This window comes from Epinephelus fuscoguttatus, linkage group LG1 (assembly GCF_011397635.1).
Source record: "Epinephelus fuscoguttatus linkage group LG1, E.fuscoguttatus.final_Chr_v1".
Taxonomy (NCBI): Eukaryota; Metazoa; Chordata; class Actinopteri; order Perciformes; family Serranidae; genus Epinephelus; species Epinephelus fuscoguttatus.
Genome location: NC_064752.1, coordinates 34,580,760 through 34,598,858, shown reverse-complemented (window position 1 = coordinate 34,598,858; position 18,099 = coordinate 34,580,760). Strand labels below are relative to the sequence as shown.

The 18,099-nt window shown below is 42.7% G+C and overlaps 1 protein-coding gene across 6 annotated transcripts in view; it reads right to left on the bottom strand.

The window, feature by feature from the left end:
• The window catches only part of celf4 (CUGBP, Elav-like family member 4), a 110,726-nt gene extending 94,953 nt beyond the window's left edge, over window positions 1–15,773 (bottom strand). For all 6 annotated transcript variants that reach the window (XM_049581454.1, XM_049581468.1, XM_049581462.1 and 3 more), the window contains exon 1: window positions 15,046–15,773. In XM_049581454.1, coding sequence (XP_049437411.1) covers window positions 15,046–15,322 — 277 coding nt within the window. In that variant the 5' untranslated portion in view covers window positions 15,323–15,773. The remainder of the gene's footprint in view (window positions 1–15,045) is intronic.
• Between the last annotated feature and the right edge of the window lie 2,326 nt (window positions 15,774–18,099).

Below are 18,099 nucleotides of genomic sequence, written 5' to 3'. Positions count from 1 at the left end.
TTGTTTTCTGCTATTTGAGGTTTACTTGGAAATCTTTTAATCCCGTTATCCTGTTGGGACATCTTCTTCTGGAATGATTAAAAGTAATAACCTCAGCGATTTCCATTCAAATAAATGTCTGCGAGGTAACCACCTATCGCCGCATGAGGTACTACAATGGTGATTGAGCACATGGCCCGCTGATGAAAGCATTGCCATGTGCAGTATTATGAAGTAAGTGTCGAGGGTGACATTTGTGGAAAAAAATGCTGTAATTAAGATATTACTAATGCAAATCCAACGTTTCCCACTGCTGCAGCTTCACATTAAAAGTGTGTTTTTCAGTGAGATTAGCACCTACTGCTATTGTTCATCAAAATGTGTCTGCAAAACAAGACAACAGTCATTTTATGCATTTTTTAAAAAAGCAGATCAGTTTGAAATATTGCAGGGAGTTACAGAAGGAGAAGCAACAGTGAGCTGTTAGATGAAGAGCTGCAGGCGACAGGCTGAGGTGCACCTCAAACTTAGCGAGGTAACCAACTTTCACTTTCACTCTAACTGTGCCCTGCTGTCTGCAGACCAGTGTCATGTGCAGGGTAAAATCAGATCACGGTTGCTCACAGAATGATGGAAAAAGGCCAATATTTGCCTGACTTATTTATTAAAATGACAATAGTTTGTTTTGCTGCACCCAGAACTCTGTGACCGTTAATATGAAACGTAGGTGTCAACAAATCAGCCAGGACTCAAATCTTTGAGATTCAATGGTACTCGACTGGAGAACCAATGCCACTGGCTGTTTATCTCAATGAACCAGCTCCTATAAATATTCATATAACAGTAGAGGATGGAAACTTGCATTCATTTGCATTTGGTTTTGCCAATTTTCTGGAAATCAGGTTAAAATTTGCTCAACATTTGGATGGAAACCTGGCTACTGAATGTTATCCGGGGTTTTGCAGAATCATTTCTACCTGACGATAGCTTTGGATTCTGCAGACACTGAACCATTATACTAATAAATAAAATGCATAGAGAGAAGACATTTTTTCATGTTTTACTTTCTGTTGTCATGCAGCCTTGTATACTGGCATAACGGCCTGCAATAGATGGATAGATACACTGATAGACTGATAGACAGTTGACTCTCTATCATAAACGTTCATGCACACTATAGAATAATCTTTTTTTCTTTATCTGTTGCACCTGGTTTCTTTTGTGAAGGTAAAACATGTTGATAAAGTGTTTTTTTTTCAACAAAAATGCTTTATTTGAGATTTATTGGAATGACGAAAATATAAAAGTGTTTCAATAATTTAAACGTTTTACTATGAACATATAACTGATTTTTCCATTTTTAAAAAGTTAGAAAATTTTGCCAATTATAGTTCTTACAAAGAAAGAAACTTGGAATCTGCCAAAATTGGATAGATAGATAGAAAGAAAGAAAGAAAGAAAGAAAGAAAGAGTCAACAGTCAGACAAGGACCTGGCAAAGCCGATTTATCAAATATCCGTCTGGAGATGAATCATGTATCACTAAGAAGACAAAGTGCTTTAACTCTGTCATGGGAGTGGTCCCATGTCTCGTCCCCCCGGTAAAACACTTACAGGATAAACACTCCCATTAATATTCCTCTGTGCACCTCTCCTCTCCACTCTACTCGCCTCTCCTCTCCTTTCCTCTCCCTGTCCTATTATCCTGCCTCGGCGGACATCCTGTCCTGTCCCGTCCGCCTTGCCAACCTGCAAGATGGAGATGAGAGGACGATCCAAACGCAGAAGGGGGAACATGAATCATTACACTTCCTGTTGTTGCATGCTGTCCGGGGAAGGAAGAGAGAGGACGCCCCCGGGGCTCCGATTGATTCCGGAGACTTAATTGGGTTTATTAGCCAAGATGTTGGGCCCCGCGAGGAGGCTCCCAGAGGCCACCGAGTCCCCCCCACTCCCATTCCCACTCTTCTGAAGGAGAAAGCCTGCGTAATTGTTTTCCCTCCATCTTCTGTGTCATTGTCAGATGGGTCCTGCGGGATTATTAGCAACCCCAGGTCCCTCAATAATTCATCCAGAGCTATTTATACACAGATGGAGAGTCCTCTAAAGTCTCCCCCAGTGAGCTTATCTGACGCTTAGACAGACAGACAGAGAGAGAGAGAGAGTGATGGAGAGAAACAGTGCTACAAAGGGAAAAGCAAGAGAGAGACAGAATGAGAGAAAATGGGAGAGACGTACAAAGGGAGGAAGGAGGATGGAGAGAGGCGATCACAAAAAGAAATGCAAAGATGAAGCGAAGCAAGTCTGACATGTATAAAACAGTGCGAGCGAGAGACAGCAGCGTTTTAGGCAGACACAATGACAATGTTTCTGGTGTGCATTGAGTTTCAAGGTGAAACTCTCTCGTCTGCTTTGCCAAAGTGAACAAAAGCACCGTCCCGGGAATAACACACCCTCACGCAACACACATTAATGGCTTTTAATCTTCCCCCCTTTTTCCTCCATTTAACACAATTAAGATGTTTGCAAAGCTAACATGGACCACTAGTCGCTATAGGAAGGACAGATGAAAGACATTCGGGGATTTCCATATGCAAAGTAAACACAGTTATCCGTCCTTTCGAACGTGTCAATGCGTAAGACCAACAAAACAGCAGCCAGCCATTTCTTAAATCACCTAATAATTCAAACATAACATTAACACATTAGCATATTAACATTAGCGCATTAAGTAGCTTCTAATCCCAAACAGATAGTGGTTGGGCTACAGGAGGCTGCGCGGCGTGCTTTTATAATGGCTTTGCAGATACCTGTGTCTCCCTGCCTGCGAGTTGAGGGGACATTTTGTTGTCGTCAGGCTAATGAAGCCTTTGGCGCACAAAGTTGATTTTCAAAGTCCCTTTGTTGGTGCTCCAGCCACAGATAATTATATATATTCATCCCCTTTGGCAGTCACTTTTATCCAGCTCATTTAGAAAGCTTGGCTTCCTCTTGGACAAATTGGGACATTGAAAGGCAGATTGGAGTGATAGTTTTTACATTTTGCATCGATGGCACATTACTCAGGGCAAGTATAGTGTCGTGGAAAAGACTCGCTTAAACACCCTGTATAAGCTGGCCGTTTGTGTGTCGCAAATAGTATCAGAAAAGTTATGTCATTATCTAAAATACATTCTTTCAGCCTGTATAAATGGGAAAATCTTGCACTGTAAATCCATAATGGACCATAACACAGAGCTTTGGGTCTGGAGCCTAACTGCCGATTAATTCACAGAAAATGTAATAAATCACAAGCAAATTAGTTTCTTTATTTACAGGCTTAAGTGAGGGGCTGTTCTGCAGCTCAGTCTGAAACAGGTCAGTCTACTGAAGTTTAGCAGAACACAAAGTGATTCTTCTAAACTTTGCTCAACTAACAGAACATTTGTCATGTTTCTCTCTTGATGATTAAATTTAATTACGATGATAAAATTATAACTTTAATGTTGCTGATTAAAACATTTTCATGTTTAACTTAAACTGAAACCACTTTTAATGAAAATATTTTTGGAACATGACACTGGAGACTTGTTTTCCATTTTTATGTATTTATGAAGTGGACTTCTGTTGGCTTTGGGTACAGCCAATGCCAAATTAATTGCTCCTGCCCAGTGCGTCCTCATGGTATTGATAAACGATCCATAGAGGGACGCGTTGTTTTCTCTCTCTCCTACACACACACATACACACTCACACATGCCTGCTCTCATGCACAGACTTCTCTGTCTCTATCTATAAACCCATGAAATCATTCCACACCAAGTGAAGCGCGGTATGTATAGGTTTGGCCAGGATTCCCATCTCCTGTTCTGTGATTAAAGGACCAAACTAATGGGCTCTGTCTCGTCGGGAACCTGTGTGGGGCTGGGAGAGACCTCAGAAGCCATTAAATTGCAAATCTGTAATAATTTGCTGAAGGCTTTCTGTCCAGATCATTCCCTGGGCTGATTTGTGCATTGAAGTAACGCTCTGAATGGCCAAGCACAAGCCCAGCTGAGCCCACCGGCTAGCCAGCCAAGTTAGTCTACTGGAAGGCACACGCCGGATACACACAGGGCCATATTTACTTTACAAGAAACCACAGTGCAAACTTGTGCCTCGCTTTTCATTTAATTTGCGCCTGCAAAAATTAGTGCCTGATTCCCGAAGGCGGCAGCTGATCAGTCAATAAGCAACTCGGCCTCTGAGTGAAGGAGACCTTAAAAAACACAAAAAGGTGCAGACAGTGGTCTGAGGTGTCTTTGATCAGCAGACTGAAAAAAGAAATGTTCAATATTTAATACAATGGACACTGCAAGGCAATTAATTTGGCCGCAATAACCTCATAATAACATGTATTTATATAATTTTAAGTTCAGATGTTAAATAAATAAATAAACTTCTGAGGAAATTGAAAATGAGGTGCAATGAAATGGATAAAAGATCACGAATACAAGGCACTGGTATATAAATAAATAAAAATAAATAAAGAGTGCATTCACTATAGAGCATTAGCAGCTCAGTGAACACCACGTTTAAGGTGAGCACTCTGCTTGCTCTTTGTTTGATGTAAATGAAATACTCAAACCTTGTGTTTGTTTGCCATTGGCTACAGCTCCATTTCTTTTGTTACGTATTGCTCAATGAAATTCAGTGAAAATGTTTTTGATTTCCGTAGAATGTGTACATTTCGTCTAATAACCACCTTCATTGTGTGTTAACATACCCGTGAAGTTTTCCACCTGCTCTTGAGGTACAAAATCATCCCTGGTAAAGTGATCCTCACAGCCTGCACAGACCTGCTTAAATCCAGCTGAACGTCAGTCACTCACACTTATGCTTCCTCACTTATTTCCAAGAGCCTCCCTTAAAGACTCTAAAACATTTTTTGTCAGTCAGCTTTTTAATACGATAGATGGACTCCCACATGGACCCTCAGTTCTCTGCCAAAGTTAAAACTGTTGCTTTCAAGGCCGTAGCCATGAAGTCAACATGAGGGGGAGGGCAAATCTGCTGAGGTAGTTTAACCCCCCCAACCCCCCATTATATTACATTATTTATCACAAGCATGTAAAGCTATACAGTGTACTGTACACGACATAAATGTCTGACACCTGACATGAGCAAACTGACAAATATAACATAATTCATGAACAGCAAGATGTTTGTGTTAGTTGAATACGCCTGTGAGCTGTGTTCTGTTGGGGTATGGCAACACCACTTGGACAAACCACATGCAGAACTACACTGTAATTCTACAAACAGTAGTAATAATAATGGCCATTTGTCAAGTTTATTCCTGATCATGATTTTTTTTTTTTTTGGTTATTTTGGACACTGGTGTGTGGTTGCCTATCGCTGTTTTGAATCTATATTTTTTTATCAATATATATATTATAAGTACTGTCTTGGTTGGTTTGGATTTGGTGGTCCTTGAGCATCAACAGCTAATCAGATTTCTGGTTTTCCATCCTTTTTCAAACATTTTTTTTTTTTCTGTAGACATTAAGCTCTATAAAAAGTGTAAAGACAACACAATCTTTTATTTTATTGCTGTTACTTGGAGTATTGGAAATGACTTCATAACAACAATAGTTTGTCCAGACTTGTCGCAGCATGAGGCCATCTTGAGCTCCAGTGTCACCCAAAATGTATCAAATATATTCGTCCTCTCACCTGCTGTGTGTTGATGGCAATGTGACTGGACTGATACGCAGACATTTATTCTGGCAGACGCTAAACACACTAAAACTCAAATACAATACTAGTGCATATTGAAATTCGTGATGAAAGAGCAGGAGCTAATATACACGGGGAAGAAATGATTGCTTGACAAACATACAGTAAAACCTGTCCAATTAACATGTTGTCAGAGATCACTCTAATATGGAGGGCACTTGCTGATTTACCCCCGGGGTGGCTGAGAGCTGCAGGGGTCTAATTCTGCTCCCATCCCAGGAAGGTCATTCTTCCTTCTCGAGCCATGATGGCCACAGAGTAGTGCTTAAATCTGGCAAAATGCAGCCTATAAATTACAGCAGAGGACAGAGGGGTCAAAGCCTGGCATGGAACTGGGCCAGAAGCTATCAATCTGCCGGGGCCAGCGAGGGCGACATCTGTCTCTGGGACTCCCTCACTCTTTCTACTTCTCTCTCTCTGTCTGTCTTTTCTTCTCAGCCCCTTCCCTCTTCCTTTTTGCTCACTCCGTGCCTGTCATTGAACAATCTCCCCGTGCCTCCATTTTTAGTCTGCACCTCTCTTTACAATCTCTGCTCTCTTTCTTGTATATCGCTCTGCCTCTTGATATTCTTTGTCTGCCTTTGTGTGCAACCCCCCACCCGAACTCTCTTCCATGGATCTCCCTCGCCTCTTTTCACGCATTCTCTTACATCATCCCTGTTTCAACATCTCTCTAATTCTCCTTCCCTCTCTCCCCTCGCTCTCTCTGTCTTGAGCTCCTTGTCGTTTTACGCACTCTTGCACCATCTCCCTCTGCAGCGATATGTTTTGGTCTATCTGCTCTCCAACCAGCAGGATAGGATAAAGCCTTGATGTACTTTCCCTCAATGTGATGCCAATATGATTTGAATGGTAATATCTGATAGCAAAAGGCACTGATTTGCAGTTTTTTGGGGAATGAAAATGGAATGATATGGACCCAGTGGGTATCCAGAAACAAATGCAAAAAATTGAAACACAAATTCAAAGCTCTTCGGTTGCCTTTTGTCATTCAGCACTGTGCCAACTAAATATATTTCTTAAATATAAAACAGAACAAAGCTTCTCTGACCTGAGTTGCTAACTTCAGACATCCCTCTCACATCTGTTAAAGAGAAGTGATAGCATAAATGTAGGATGCTGACTCTGGGAGTCAAAACTTGCCAAGCCCAATCGACAACAAACTGTTCTTTTTGGTCGATGCTCCTGCTAGTTTCATCAGAACATCTTGCATTACATTTGCTACCAAAACCTCCGAAAACTTCTGCATGACTTATTAATCCTCCTCCATTTTCTGAATCAAACCTGCTCTTGAATAATTGAGAGAGATCTTTGAAAAGCCCTAACCTCCATTCCCACCTTCCTTTTACAAGTCAACGTGGTGCATTTTTAATTGGGGGGACATGAAATAGGCATGAAGGGAGATGGGGGAAGAAAGCGAATTGAATCAGGGACACTCAAACCTGGCAGTCATCGCACAGCACAGGAGACGGTATGCATGCATACAGAGGAAGCTAAATATGTGTGCGGCCTGACAAGTCACACATGCTCGACAGTCTTTGACGCGCTTTCTGTCTGGGACAAATAGTACACGGCTTGTGTAATCCCTGCTTTGGAGTATTCCAGCAGGCAGACCCAGATACGCCACTTCGAGTTATGTTTAGCAATTTGGTTGAGAATAAACATCAATTCAACTTTCTATGAACCATAAATCTCCAAAGCCGAATGATTTGTTTTGTGTATATGAGCCAATTGTGTATGGGCTAAAAAGGTAATTGAAAGTATCATGTATCACTGGTTGGAGGAATCACAGGGGCTTATTACAATATCTGTTTTCAAGGTAATAACAATGATTTGATTTTTTTTTCTGTGATATTAAAACACAACTTGACCTTGAGAACAATGTTAAAAAAACATTTAAATGTATTAGCTGCAGTTTGAAGCCAATAAAAGACATTTGGAGCAGAATATGTAACGAGAATAAATGCTTAACAGATACGCATTAATGGGCCACTGCCACAGTTAGCTGTGACAAACTTTGCTTCTATTTTTCACATTGCTGCTGTGTCATGCTGCTCGTTCCTCGTGGAAAGCCTCTGCAGCAGAGAGCTGCAGCTGGACCCATTTTAATGTGCAGACACTGAGGGTTCGAGTCGGGTTTCGGCCTTAAATATAAATACTACAATTAAACATTAAAAGTTACTATGAAGTACTGCTTCAGTTCGGGCTGATATTTGGCACATGCAGTACTATAATCTGCAGTTTAATCACACACACACACACACACACACACACACACACACACACACACACACACACACACACACATTCATATATCAAAACCATATGCACATAAAGGGATGAACACACAACAAATATACAGAGAAAATGTATACATGCCCGTATAAACACACACATATACTGTACACATACAGATATTGGGTGCGGATATTATAATATTCCCTATCATAATGCCTCCTCACTGTGCAAAGCTTGATAAAAGGAGCCTGCAGCTCTAATCCAAAAGGCAAAAAACACCAGTTTCCAAGTTCACGCACAGAGGAGATTCATAACCTTTTGACTGGCGAACAAAGGAAATGGTGTTTAAGCCTTTCACGCCGAACAACTACATATAGAGCATGGTGCCCGTGTAATTGCTTGGCACAGATAAGAGAGCCAGAAATGGAACAAAATGTAAAGTATATGGAATAACAGAGAGAGATCACATGTGGGGACTATAATGTGTGAAGCTGCATGAATATGTTTTTATTTATCAGTATATTTTACTTAGCTAATCCTGAACTATGATGATTTTTTAAACTTGCAAAAAAAAAAACCAAAACCCAAACATATTTAGAAAAAACGCAGGACTCCTCCCCACAGGAAGCTCTATTATTAGTAATGAAATCATCAGTGGAACAAAAGTAAATCTCAAAAACAACATGTAAGACTTTCCAACATTTCAAAAGTATTGCATTCCCCATCTCCTGAACCGGCCACCGGTATTTGAAGCGGGGGGGGCTTGGAAGTGGTATTAAGCGTACCTAAAAGATTGAAGAGGCCTTAAGCGTCAACTTTTTAAAAATTGAACACGAAGCACAATAATACTTAGCTGATGCAAGAGCCTTGAAAACAGAAAATATTTACCTCTCCAAGGAGCATTTGTCAAAAAAAAGGATTTTTTTCTTCATCCTCTGGAAGAACAGTACGCTGGGGCAATGCACGCGGCAGTAGGAAAGCAGGAGGGAAGCATGTGCAAGTTGTTTAGCCTCTCTTTATGGAAAACAAAAGGCCAAATGTTGATGAAACATTTAAGGCAGACTTTATTTTAACCCAGCTGTGGGCTATCGGCCGAGGAGTTTAACTATGTCAAAACACAAGAAAGCTTTTCCACTGTGCATATAAATGTTTCAGAGATGTTTTTCGCCTTCGAAACTGTTGGAAGTATTATGGATCACTTTCGTCTCTAGTATATCAGAATATTGATATCCGAGTGTGAGTTAACACAGTCAGTGGTCTTATGGGAAAAATAAAACATCACATGCCTGGAGAGATTCTCACACCAGAAAATTCACTTGAAAATAAGCAAATAAAAAAGCTTCTATCTATCTATCTATCTATCTATCTATCTATCTATCTATCTATCTATCTATCTATCTATCTATCTATCTATCTATCTGTCTATCTATCTGAAAATTGCTGAGATCAGCAGTCTCTCTGACCCGTAACGATGGCCACAAATCTTCAGTGTTATGCTTCTCCACAGGTCAGCACTGCCGTCCACAGTGAGCCATGACTTTGCCACATGGAACCATTAACTACACACTAACACCCTGACATATGCTGACTCCACCATTTAACTGTATGATACCAGACATGCATGCCCTCCTGAACTATCAACACAAAAAGTTTTCTGAGAGGTAAATGCCTATAAATGGCAATGTGATTGTATGTTTGAAATTACAGTCATTTCAAATATGCGGCACACTTTAAATTGTTTGTTACTGGTACATATTGAGGGGTGAGAACCAGAGGGAAGTAAGTGAGTGAGTTTGTTATGTTTCTTTATTTCTTTTAATCTTAAATATTAAAACTTCATAAACATGTGGATGACAGTGTACTAAATTAATAATATTTTGACCTTTATTGAGAATAAAAAAGGTTTTTAAGTAAGTGCAGTTACGTCCGTTTTGACCCCAATTAGTTCAGTGTGTTCAGTGTTAAGTCTTTTGGTTTTTGATTAATAAGTTAAGATTGGTTAAGAATTCAAAAGTACCCTTTTGGGTATTTTGCTCATCAGGAGCTTTCATTTGATATATATAACTCATCTTTCCCCAAATGTCACATATGTCCTTCTAGTTCTCACCCATCAATGTGTTACCAATATATATATATATATGTATATACATGTGCACACAACATATTTACCCTTGTATACTTTTACCAAACTTGCAGTTTGTGCTGAACACACGTCAGCTTGTTCCATCCACTCTTTAGGAAGTGAAATGAGATGACCATGTAGGTAGAGCCATCCCTTTACATTATCTCTCTCTGTCTGTATGTAAAGGTCAGTGGTTTTAATGAGAGGACCGCCGAGGTCAGACGAGCCAGAGGGCTCCACCTCCCTGACAGGCCTCATGACTCCAAACCTGCTGTTAGCATGCTAATCCTTGCACGAGCTCCACGAGCACTCCCTCCTTTGGCTTGGTGCGGTCATCTCTCACTGTGACTAACTGGCTCCCTGCTCGGCCATCAGCCGGCCCCCATCTGACAGTCCCCTCCAATAATAATGGACAACAGAGGCAGTGCTGCCTTGACAACGGCCCTCCTGACAAATTAGGCTCACTGTACTCCCCGCTCAGACTCCGCCTCTTGTTTCCCCTCTTGTTGCTTGGCAGTTCTGGGTTGTGCCGGGACAGGGGTGGCGGTGGCGTGTGTGGGTGTGGCGCTGGTGGTCGAGTGTACTTTGGTACGAAGCGACCCCCCCTGTGACACATGTTGCCTTTCTCCCTGACAAAACACTCAAAAATCGATTGCGACGCGTCTTCGTAGAAACGGGGCACAATGTGGGGCCTGAGCGCGCATTCTGAGCTGAGCTGAGTGGAGGATTCTGGGCCAGTGAGGAGAGGAGGAGCACATGAACACACACACACACCAACACACACTCATCCCAAACCAAATGCGAGAGGAGGAGAGAGAAGGATCCCACAGAGAGAGGATGATGCAACGAGAGTGAAATTTTTCGGCCGGAACGCATGCTGCATTAACGCAGACCTGCAGGACGAAAAAACACACCCGCACTTCTCTCTCTTTGTTCAGAGCCAAATTTGGCTTTATCCTCCTTTTTTTTCCTGCAGACGATACTCCTCTAATGGCAACCTGTAACACCTAATTGCCTGCAATAAAACACAGCATGAGACTTTCATGTTTTTGGCATCGTGACTTCCTGGCCTCACCAAACACGATGAGCCCAATGATCTGCTCTGAACCTGCTCCCCTGACACATTCACTTAAAAGGGCTGAAATATCAATACCATAGACGTTCAGAGGGAACCATAACTCCCTTTATGTGCTGCATAGATTATAGCCCCCATCTGTGGCATAAGCCATCTGCAGTATGGGTAAATTTTAACACGATTACTATTGGTCATTACGCTGTATCTCCACTTGTTTGATTTTTAAATATATTAAACCATCTTCTCAAGTATTGAGATTAAACTGAAAAACAGCCCACATGTTATCATTAATCCCCACAGTTATTTTACCAGTGGGGTCTTCTTTTAAAAGCAGATGACCCGCACTGAAGACCTGTGACATTTTATTTACATCACTTGCCAGGTCAAAATGGACTTTTTGGCCCAAATCTAAGTGGAGTTTCAGCACCTGCTTTGACTTTGAGCAACTCTCTGGCTTTGCAGCCACTTTAACTGTCTGAGCCTATGGCGAGAGCTGTTGCTAATGTATTTAGTTTGGCCAAGGACAAATATATTACTCGCATTAAATTACCACCAAATGAAACAACAGCCGTAAAACAAACTTGGTGACAGTTACATTTGCATTTGCTCAGAAAAAACGAAGATGTAGACAATAAAGGTTTGGCCTGGAACACAATTCTGCCTGAAGATGTGACAGCAGTAAACAATAGATAACACCTTCGGTTATTAAATGTCTTCCCCGTATCATTGCAGCTCAATTGCCCCGGTGATTATTACATGAAATCAGGCTGATGAATAGTGCTAGCAATCATATCTACACCTTCTCTTCCTGAATAGATCCCCACCTCCCATGCTGCATTGCCAGGGAGAGGAGAAAGAGAAAAGGGCTGGCTCTTTGTGCTAGCCGTGCCTCTCAGCCCCGTTGTGCTTGGTAGCAGCAGCAGCAGCAGCAGCAGCAGCAGCCGGTGACCATTATAAATGGCCTCTATTAGCATGGCTCGGTCGCAGAGGGGAGAGAAATAAAATCATTGGGAGAATGTAGGCCTGCACTGGTGTCCCTGCGCCCGCTCCGAGCCTCTGCAGACCCCCGTCCCATACTCCCCTCCTCCCCGCTCCCTCCACCCCTCCATTCCAAGGGGACAGAATCCTAAAGACTAGATTACTAGTGATACATGGAGTCATTATGGGGAGGGTTATGGCAATAGTATCACAGGCACGGCTGACAATGGCCATAATAGGGGTCTCTTTCTTCAGCAGCATTACCATAGCAAAGGCTGTTTCTTTAGGCTTGTTGATGTACAGCAGAACAGGAGAGCCTTTTATTACCTGCCGTAGCAGAAAAAAAAAAAAAGCTTTGTATTATCCAGCTGAAAACCATGCTTATTTCTTTGTAAAAGTGCCATGTCTCTTTGGGTAGAGTTAAATGAATGCAACAGTATCCCCAGATGAGGCATTACATTGTTAGCGATGACAGTTACCAAGTCGTGTGCCATTTGGAGAGGAAAAAACCAGAGGTAGAACAAAATTGTAAAGGAAATGACAGTTGATCATCTACAATCTCCGGTTCAAGCCGAGACTTTTGTGCTACCACAGCCATTATCCAAGATGATGCACTGTCACTGGAACAGGCAACATGTCAGAGCGAGTACATAAAGTGAAGACAAAAGGCGAAAAAGGGAAAGCAAAGAATGAGGGGGATCAAGCGGAGTTAATGAAGAGGAGAAAAGATGGAGGAGAAGAATAGAAGAGGAGTTTTCTGGTGGGCAGCTCTATAGACCTCAGTCCACTGGAGCATTTCACACCTTAAAGGGTCATCATGCCCTCGGTTTGACTCTTTCCACTCTATAGCAGGACTCTGAAAAATGCATACTGCATGAAGGAGCTGAGGGAAAAGGGGAGAGGGGAAGGTCGTGACAGATCGGAACATGCATGTACAAAATGTACAACACTATTTTAGACCACCAAAATGGCACTGATGAGTTGACAGTTTTTCCACTTCTGGTTGGCAACAGTGAGTCAGACTTTTTGGAACAAATACAGGAAAAAGTGCCAGAGTTTAACAGTTTAGACAGCATTCATTTCACAAGGCACAGAGAAACAGCATGCATCATTTCCCTCCAAAATATTTGTGTATCTTCTCATAAATGTATTTACTTTTGTCTCAAACTCTCGCTGTAATTGCATCCCATACCTGATTCATGCTATGCTGTGTAGTCTTCAATAAAAGCAGTTTGACGGCAGAGCACGCAGTCACTCACTGTGCCTGTTATTTGTGGGACGTGCTGTCTTTTACTGCTAATTTGGGGAAGCTTCTATAGAAACTTCAGGAAGGTGTTAGGAGTGTGTGGAGGGTATGCGGCCTTCGAGCAGGTTGCAGGGAGCCAGTGAGCTGGCGAGCCGGGGAGTAGCTAGAGCCTCCAGCTAGTTAAAATATGAGCGCAGCGGGGGCTCGCTAATGAAAGCGGGGGCCCAGCCTGGGAAGCAGGGCCGTATATCGCGGTGAGGAGACAGTTCTTAGAATCAGCTGGCGAGCCGTGCCTATAGTTCTGGGGCCACTGGTGATTAACTGTCCAAGAGGGAGTCGCTACTACAGCTGGGCTATTAATAAAAGATAACCCCCCCCCCCCCCCTTCCCTTCTCCACCTCTTTGGTTTCCCCATGCCTGCAGACAGTCTCCGCCCTCTGCGATTATTTGTATATCATAATCATTTCCTGACACATGGTGCATGTCACGCATTGTTTACATGGGACGGAGGGGGCTTTAAAGGGAGGAAGACAGGGGGGGCTCCCAAAAAGTGATAGCTCATTCTTAATATACTTTGCTCCTCTGGGTGATGTCCTGCAGGTATGGCAGATCAATTAGTGACCTCTCATTAGATGGTGATTTGCAGAGAATGACCCTTCCCTTGAGAGTGGAAAATAAAATACAGGGATAAAGCAGAGTCATTCCTGTTGCACCAAAAACACAAGGCAGGCTGTTAATATTACACCAAAAGGCCATGCAGCATTGTTATCCCAAAAGTTTATGATAATTCACAGCTGTAACGAAGACAAGGCACTGGGAGCAGGTATAAAATCAGCTGCACAGAGTGAGAAGGTTTTTTAAAAATCAATTAAAATATTTCTGTGCAATTTACGTTTCTATTTTATAGTTTAAATTTCATATTTAAGGAGGAATAACTCAGATCACCAGCACTTGAATATCTCAAAAAGCTTTTTAAAAGGCTGTAGAAAAGTACTATATATTCATTGGCCTACTCCTCTTGTGTTGCACACGTGCGTACACACGTGCACGCGCGACCGCCCCCCACCCCACCCCCCCCCACCCCCCCCCCCCCCCCCCCCCCCCCTCCACACACACACACACACACACACACAGCGAGAGAGTTACGGGCAACAGAGTGTACGGTGCTGCGGGCAATCAAACACAGCCTCCCCGCTATTGCAACGTGAAAACGTGAGGTTAATGGCCTGGATTTAGCGCTGTAGTGAATGAAAGCACGTTTACAACCGCCGGACTAGATGTGTGAATACTCCCGTGCACACACTGCCCACATAGGAACATTGCTCCTCCTAATATCACCCTACATAAATTCATGCCGTCGTGACTCCCGATTCGTGACACCCTCATGCTTGGATATGTTTGCCCAATAAGACTGAAAATGATGCACTGGAATGGAGAAGCAATGAAAAGTCTAACAAAGGGATAAATGTCCTTTTTTTGGTTGCCACAAATCCCGACAACAACAGGCGTAAAGTCAGCCTTGACGGAAAATTGCACAATTTGCCAACAATCGTGATTTTAGGATCCTCACTCTCACCAGTGTGTGACAGATTTCACACTGACAAAAACAAGTAGAAGCATAGTTGTCTCAGGGAACCCGGGCTTAACCCACCTTTGTGCATGCCCGTGAAGCGGTCCTTCAGCACAGTGAGCTCGTAGATCTTGCCGAACTCCTCGAAGAGGGGCCGGAGGTCCTTCTCGTCCAGGTTGCGGGGGATCTGACCGATGAAGAGTTTGATGGCATCGTGGTCCTTCATGGGGATGGTGGCCGGGCAGCCCACCGGGCTGTGGCTGTGGCTTAATCCGTTCACGAGCCCGTTCGTGCTGGCGGAGACTACACCGACACCGTGCACCGTGCCGTCCACCTGCCCGTTGGTTAAAGTTGCCATCTTCGGACCGGCCAGTGAGTTGGGATGGGTACAACAGCAGCAGATGGTGATGGTGGAGGAATCGTTTTTTACGTTGAAAAATAATAATAAATAAAAAAAAAAAGCTGGTGGAAGTCTTGGTCAAAATTTGGTTCCGAGACCAAGCCGTGCCAGAGCTGATTCCACTCTCGTCCTATCAAAGCCAATATTTACACTGATGTGAAAACACATGTAGCATTTGGCGAAGACGCATATCAAAAGCGCGCAATGCCGTTGGTCCCGGTGGAGGCTTTGATTCCTTATATTTATGTCCTACCCAATAACTCGTTCATTGATTTCATAAAAGAGAGACAGAGAGAAAGAGAAGGGGGAGGGAGAGGGAGAGAGAGAGAGGGAGAGAGAGAGACCAAGAGCGTTCACTGTCTATTTACACCCACGTTCCCTCGTCCCAGCTTCTTGGCACCCTTTTATTTTTTTGCATTGAGGAGTCGGTATGGGTGTCTTCTCGGTTTAAACGGACGGGGCCAGTTCAATCTCTGCCAGAACAGTGGGGAGGTTTGAACAAAGGGGGGCCGCTATAAACTCGGCATATGTCAAACCCAGCGTTTTCTGTCCCCCCTTTTCTCCTGCGAGGACCGAGTGGTACATTCCACCGAGGGGAGAGGGTCTATAAATAGAGAAATATAGAGAATACGGTCCTTTGTGCTCCTACTCAGAGCAAATAACTACACATTCACCAACTCGAGAATGCATTACATCGTGACTGACATGCACACAGTGTTCTTATTAATGGTAATAAGCTGCACAGCTGTCTGACAGCAGATTACTCCTGATGTGTTTTTGCTTCAGTCAGAATAAAGAGTCGCTGTAGGTGTGATGGGAGAGGAGGTTTGATTTGTGCTTGAATCACACTTCATATCATCTTGTAGCTTTCCTCATCGTCGACAGCAGCAGCAGCAGCAGCAGCAGTGACTCCCTGCATCTTCACTTCGCTCCTGGACCGTGGACAGCTCCGTGGTGCTGAAACGCACACAGTCCCGCAGGCGAAACTAAAAACACACCGATGCAGGATTCATCCATCCGACGGTCCCGACTGCTCGTTAATGTCGACTGCAAACGCATTTTTTGTGTGTGCGCACCGGTGAGACGACGTATTATTAGCTTCCTCTGCCATTTCCAAAGTCATGTGGATTAGATGATTTGATTTCCAGAAAGGGGAAGTCTGTGAGCACCGCCGAGTGGCGTACAGAGGGGGCACATCAGAGGGGGAAAAAGTCACACAGGAGTGGGACAAATTGACACGACGCACGGAAAATCCACATTCAGCTACGTCGGCAACTCTTTAGGCTTCCTCACACTCACAAAGACAAAAGCAAAAAGAAAAATCTCAATCATAATTCACACTGTAAATACACAAACACATCTGAGGAGCTATTTCGTCGTTAAAAAAGGGGGTTGATTGATCATTTGGAAGGACATGTAATATTCAGTTTCCTCGTGAAATTAATTTTGAGCTTACTTCAGGCCTTTAGGCATCAGCCAAACAGTTTTTTAATCAAATTTAAAGTGGCCAGTCTGATTATAGCAGTCCTTGATTTATGAAAATCTAGTGTGAGTGAGTTAGGTGTTGATATTAAACCCCATTCAGAGTGAAGGTCTAAAACAATTACACATAAATTAAAAGCACATTTACGTCTGTGATAGAAATTAACTGAGCATTCCTGATTAAACAGGTAGAAAAAAAGGAGAGAAATTCCTGCTCTCTTGGGTTCAACATATTACATTTTTTTAGCACCATGCTCCAGACAGAATGATCTTTATTATCTGACACTGATCATCTTACTGTTTTGCCCCCTAATCTGTGATCTTACACCTTCGAATTTAGTGACATGGGGAAGGTGGAAATGGACTCTCAAAGTGGGCACAATTTATGATGACGGACACGTCTTTTGGATATATAAGATCAGATATTTCCTCATTCAATTCTAACCTGAGCACTGGCATGACCTCTCTGTTCAGATCACTGGCCATTCTCTTTTATTCCTTTGGGACTCAGTTCATGGTGTTTATCTCTGTTCCCAAAGGACACCTACACCTGAGGTCATGGCAATGTGTTAATGATAAGAGTGCTCATATTCCTATTGAAATCCAGTCTGAGGAATGTCACTTAAACAATCAGCAAGGTATGTGGAAAATTAATCAGTGACAGAGCAGCTATAGCCTATAATGTGTCTCAGGCTGGGTGGTCCTTAACCATGATTCTGTCTGCTTCAGTGTGGGAGGCTATCTCACAGAAAGACAAGCAAATTAATATCCACATGTTGAATAAAGATGCATATGCATTTTGATCTACACTGTGTGGAATACAAGGAATGTACTTGACACACATACACAAAATCGTGTGTACAACCACGCAGAGCCGGTAAAAGTTGTTGCCTCAGAGGTGTCACGGTATACCGGTACTGACAATAACTGCGATATTCAAAGATTAAAGACTGAGAACATGTTAATCATACACGTTATAATATCATATAAATAATCCAGCATGTTTTAAATAATTTCTTTCCCTTCTCACTTTGTCTCCCCCTCCTAACACCATCTGGTTGCCTTTGCAATATCAATTAAGTGTAATTGCGCTTTCTGTTCACTTTTGTATTGTTATTTTTACAGACTGTCTCCACCTCCCTGCACTTGTTGGGGTGTAATTAATTTGCCAGGAAGGAGTATAAAAACATAAGCAAAGTTCAAGATGAATTTGACTGAATATATATTATTATTTTTCAAAATTCCTATAGATA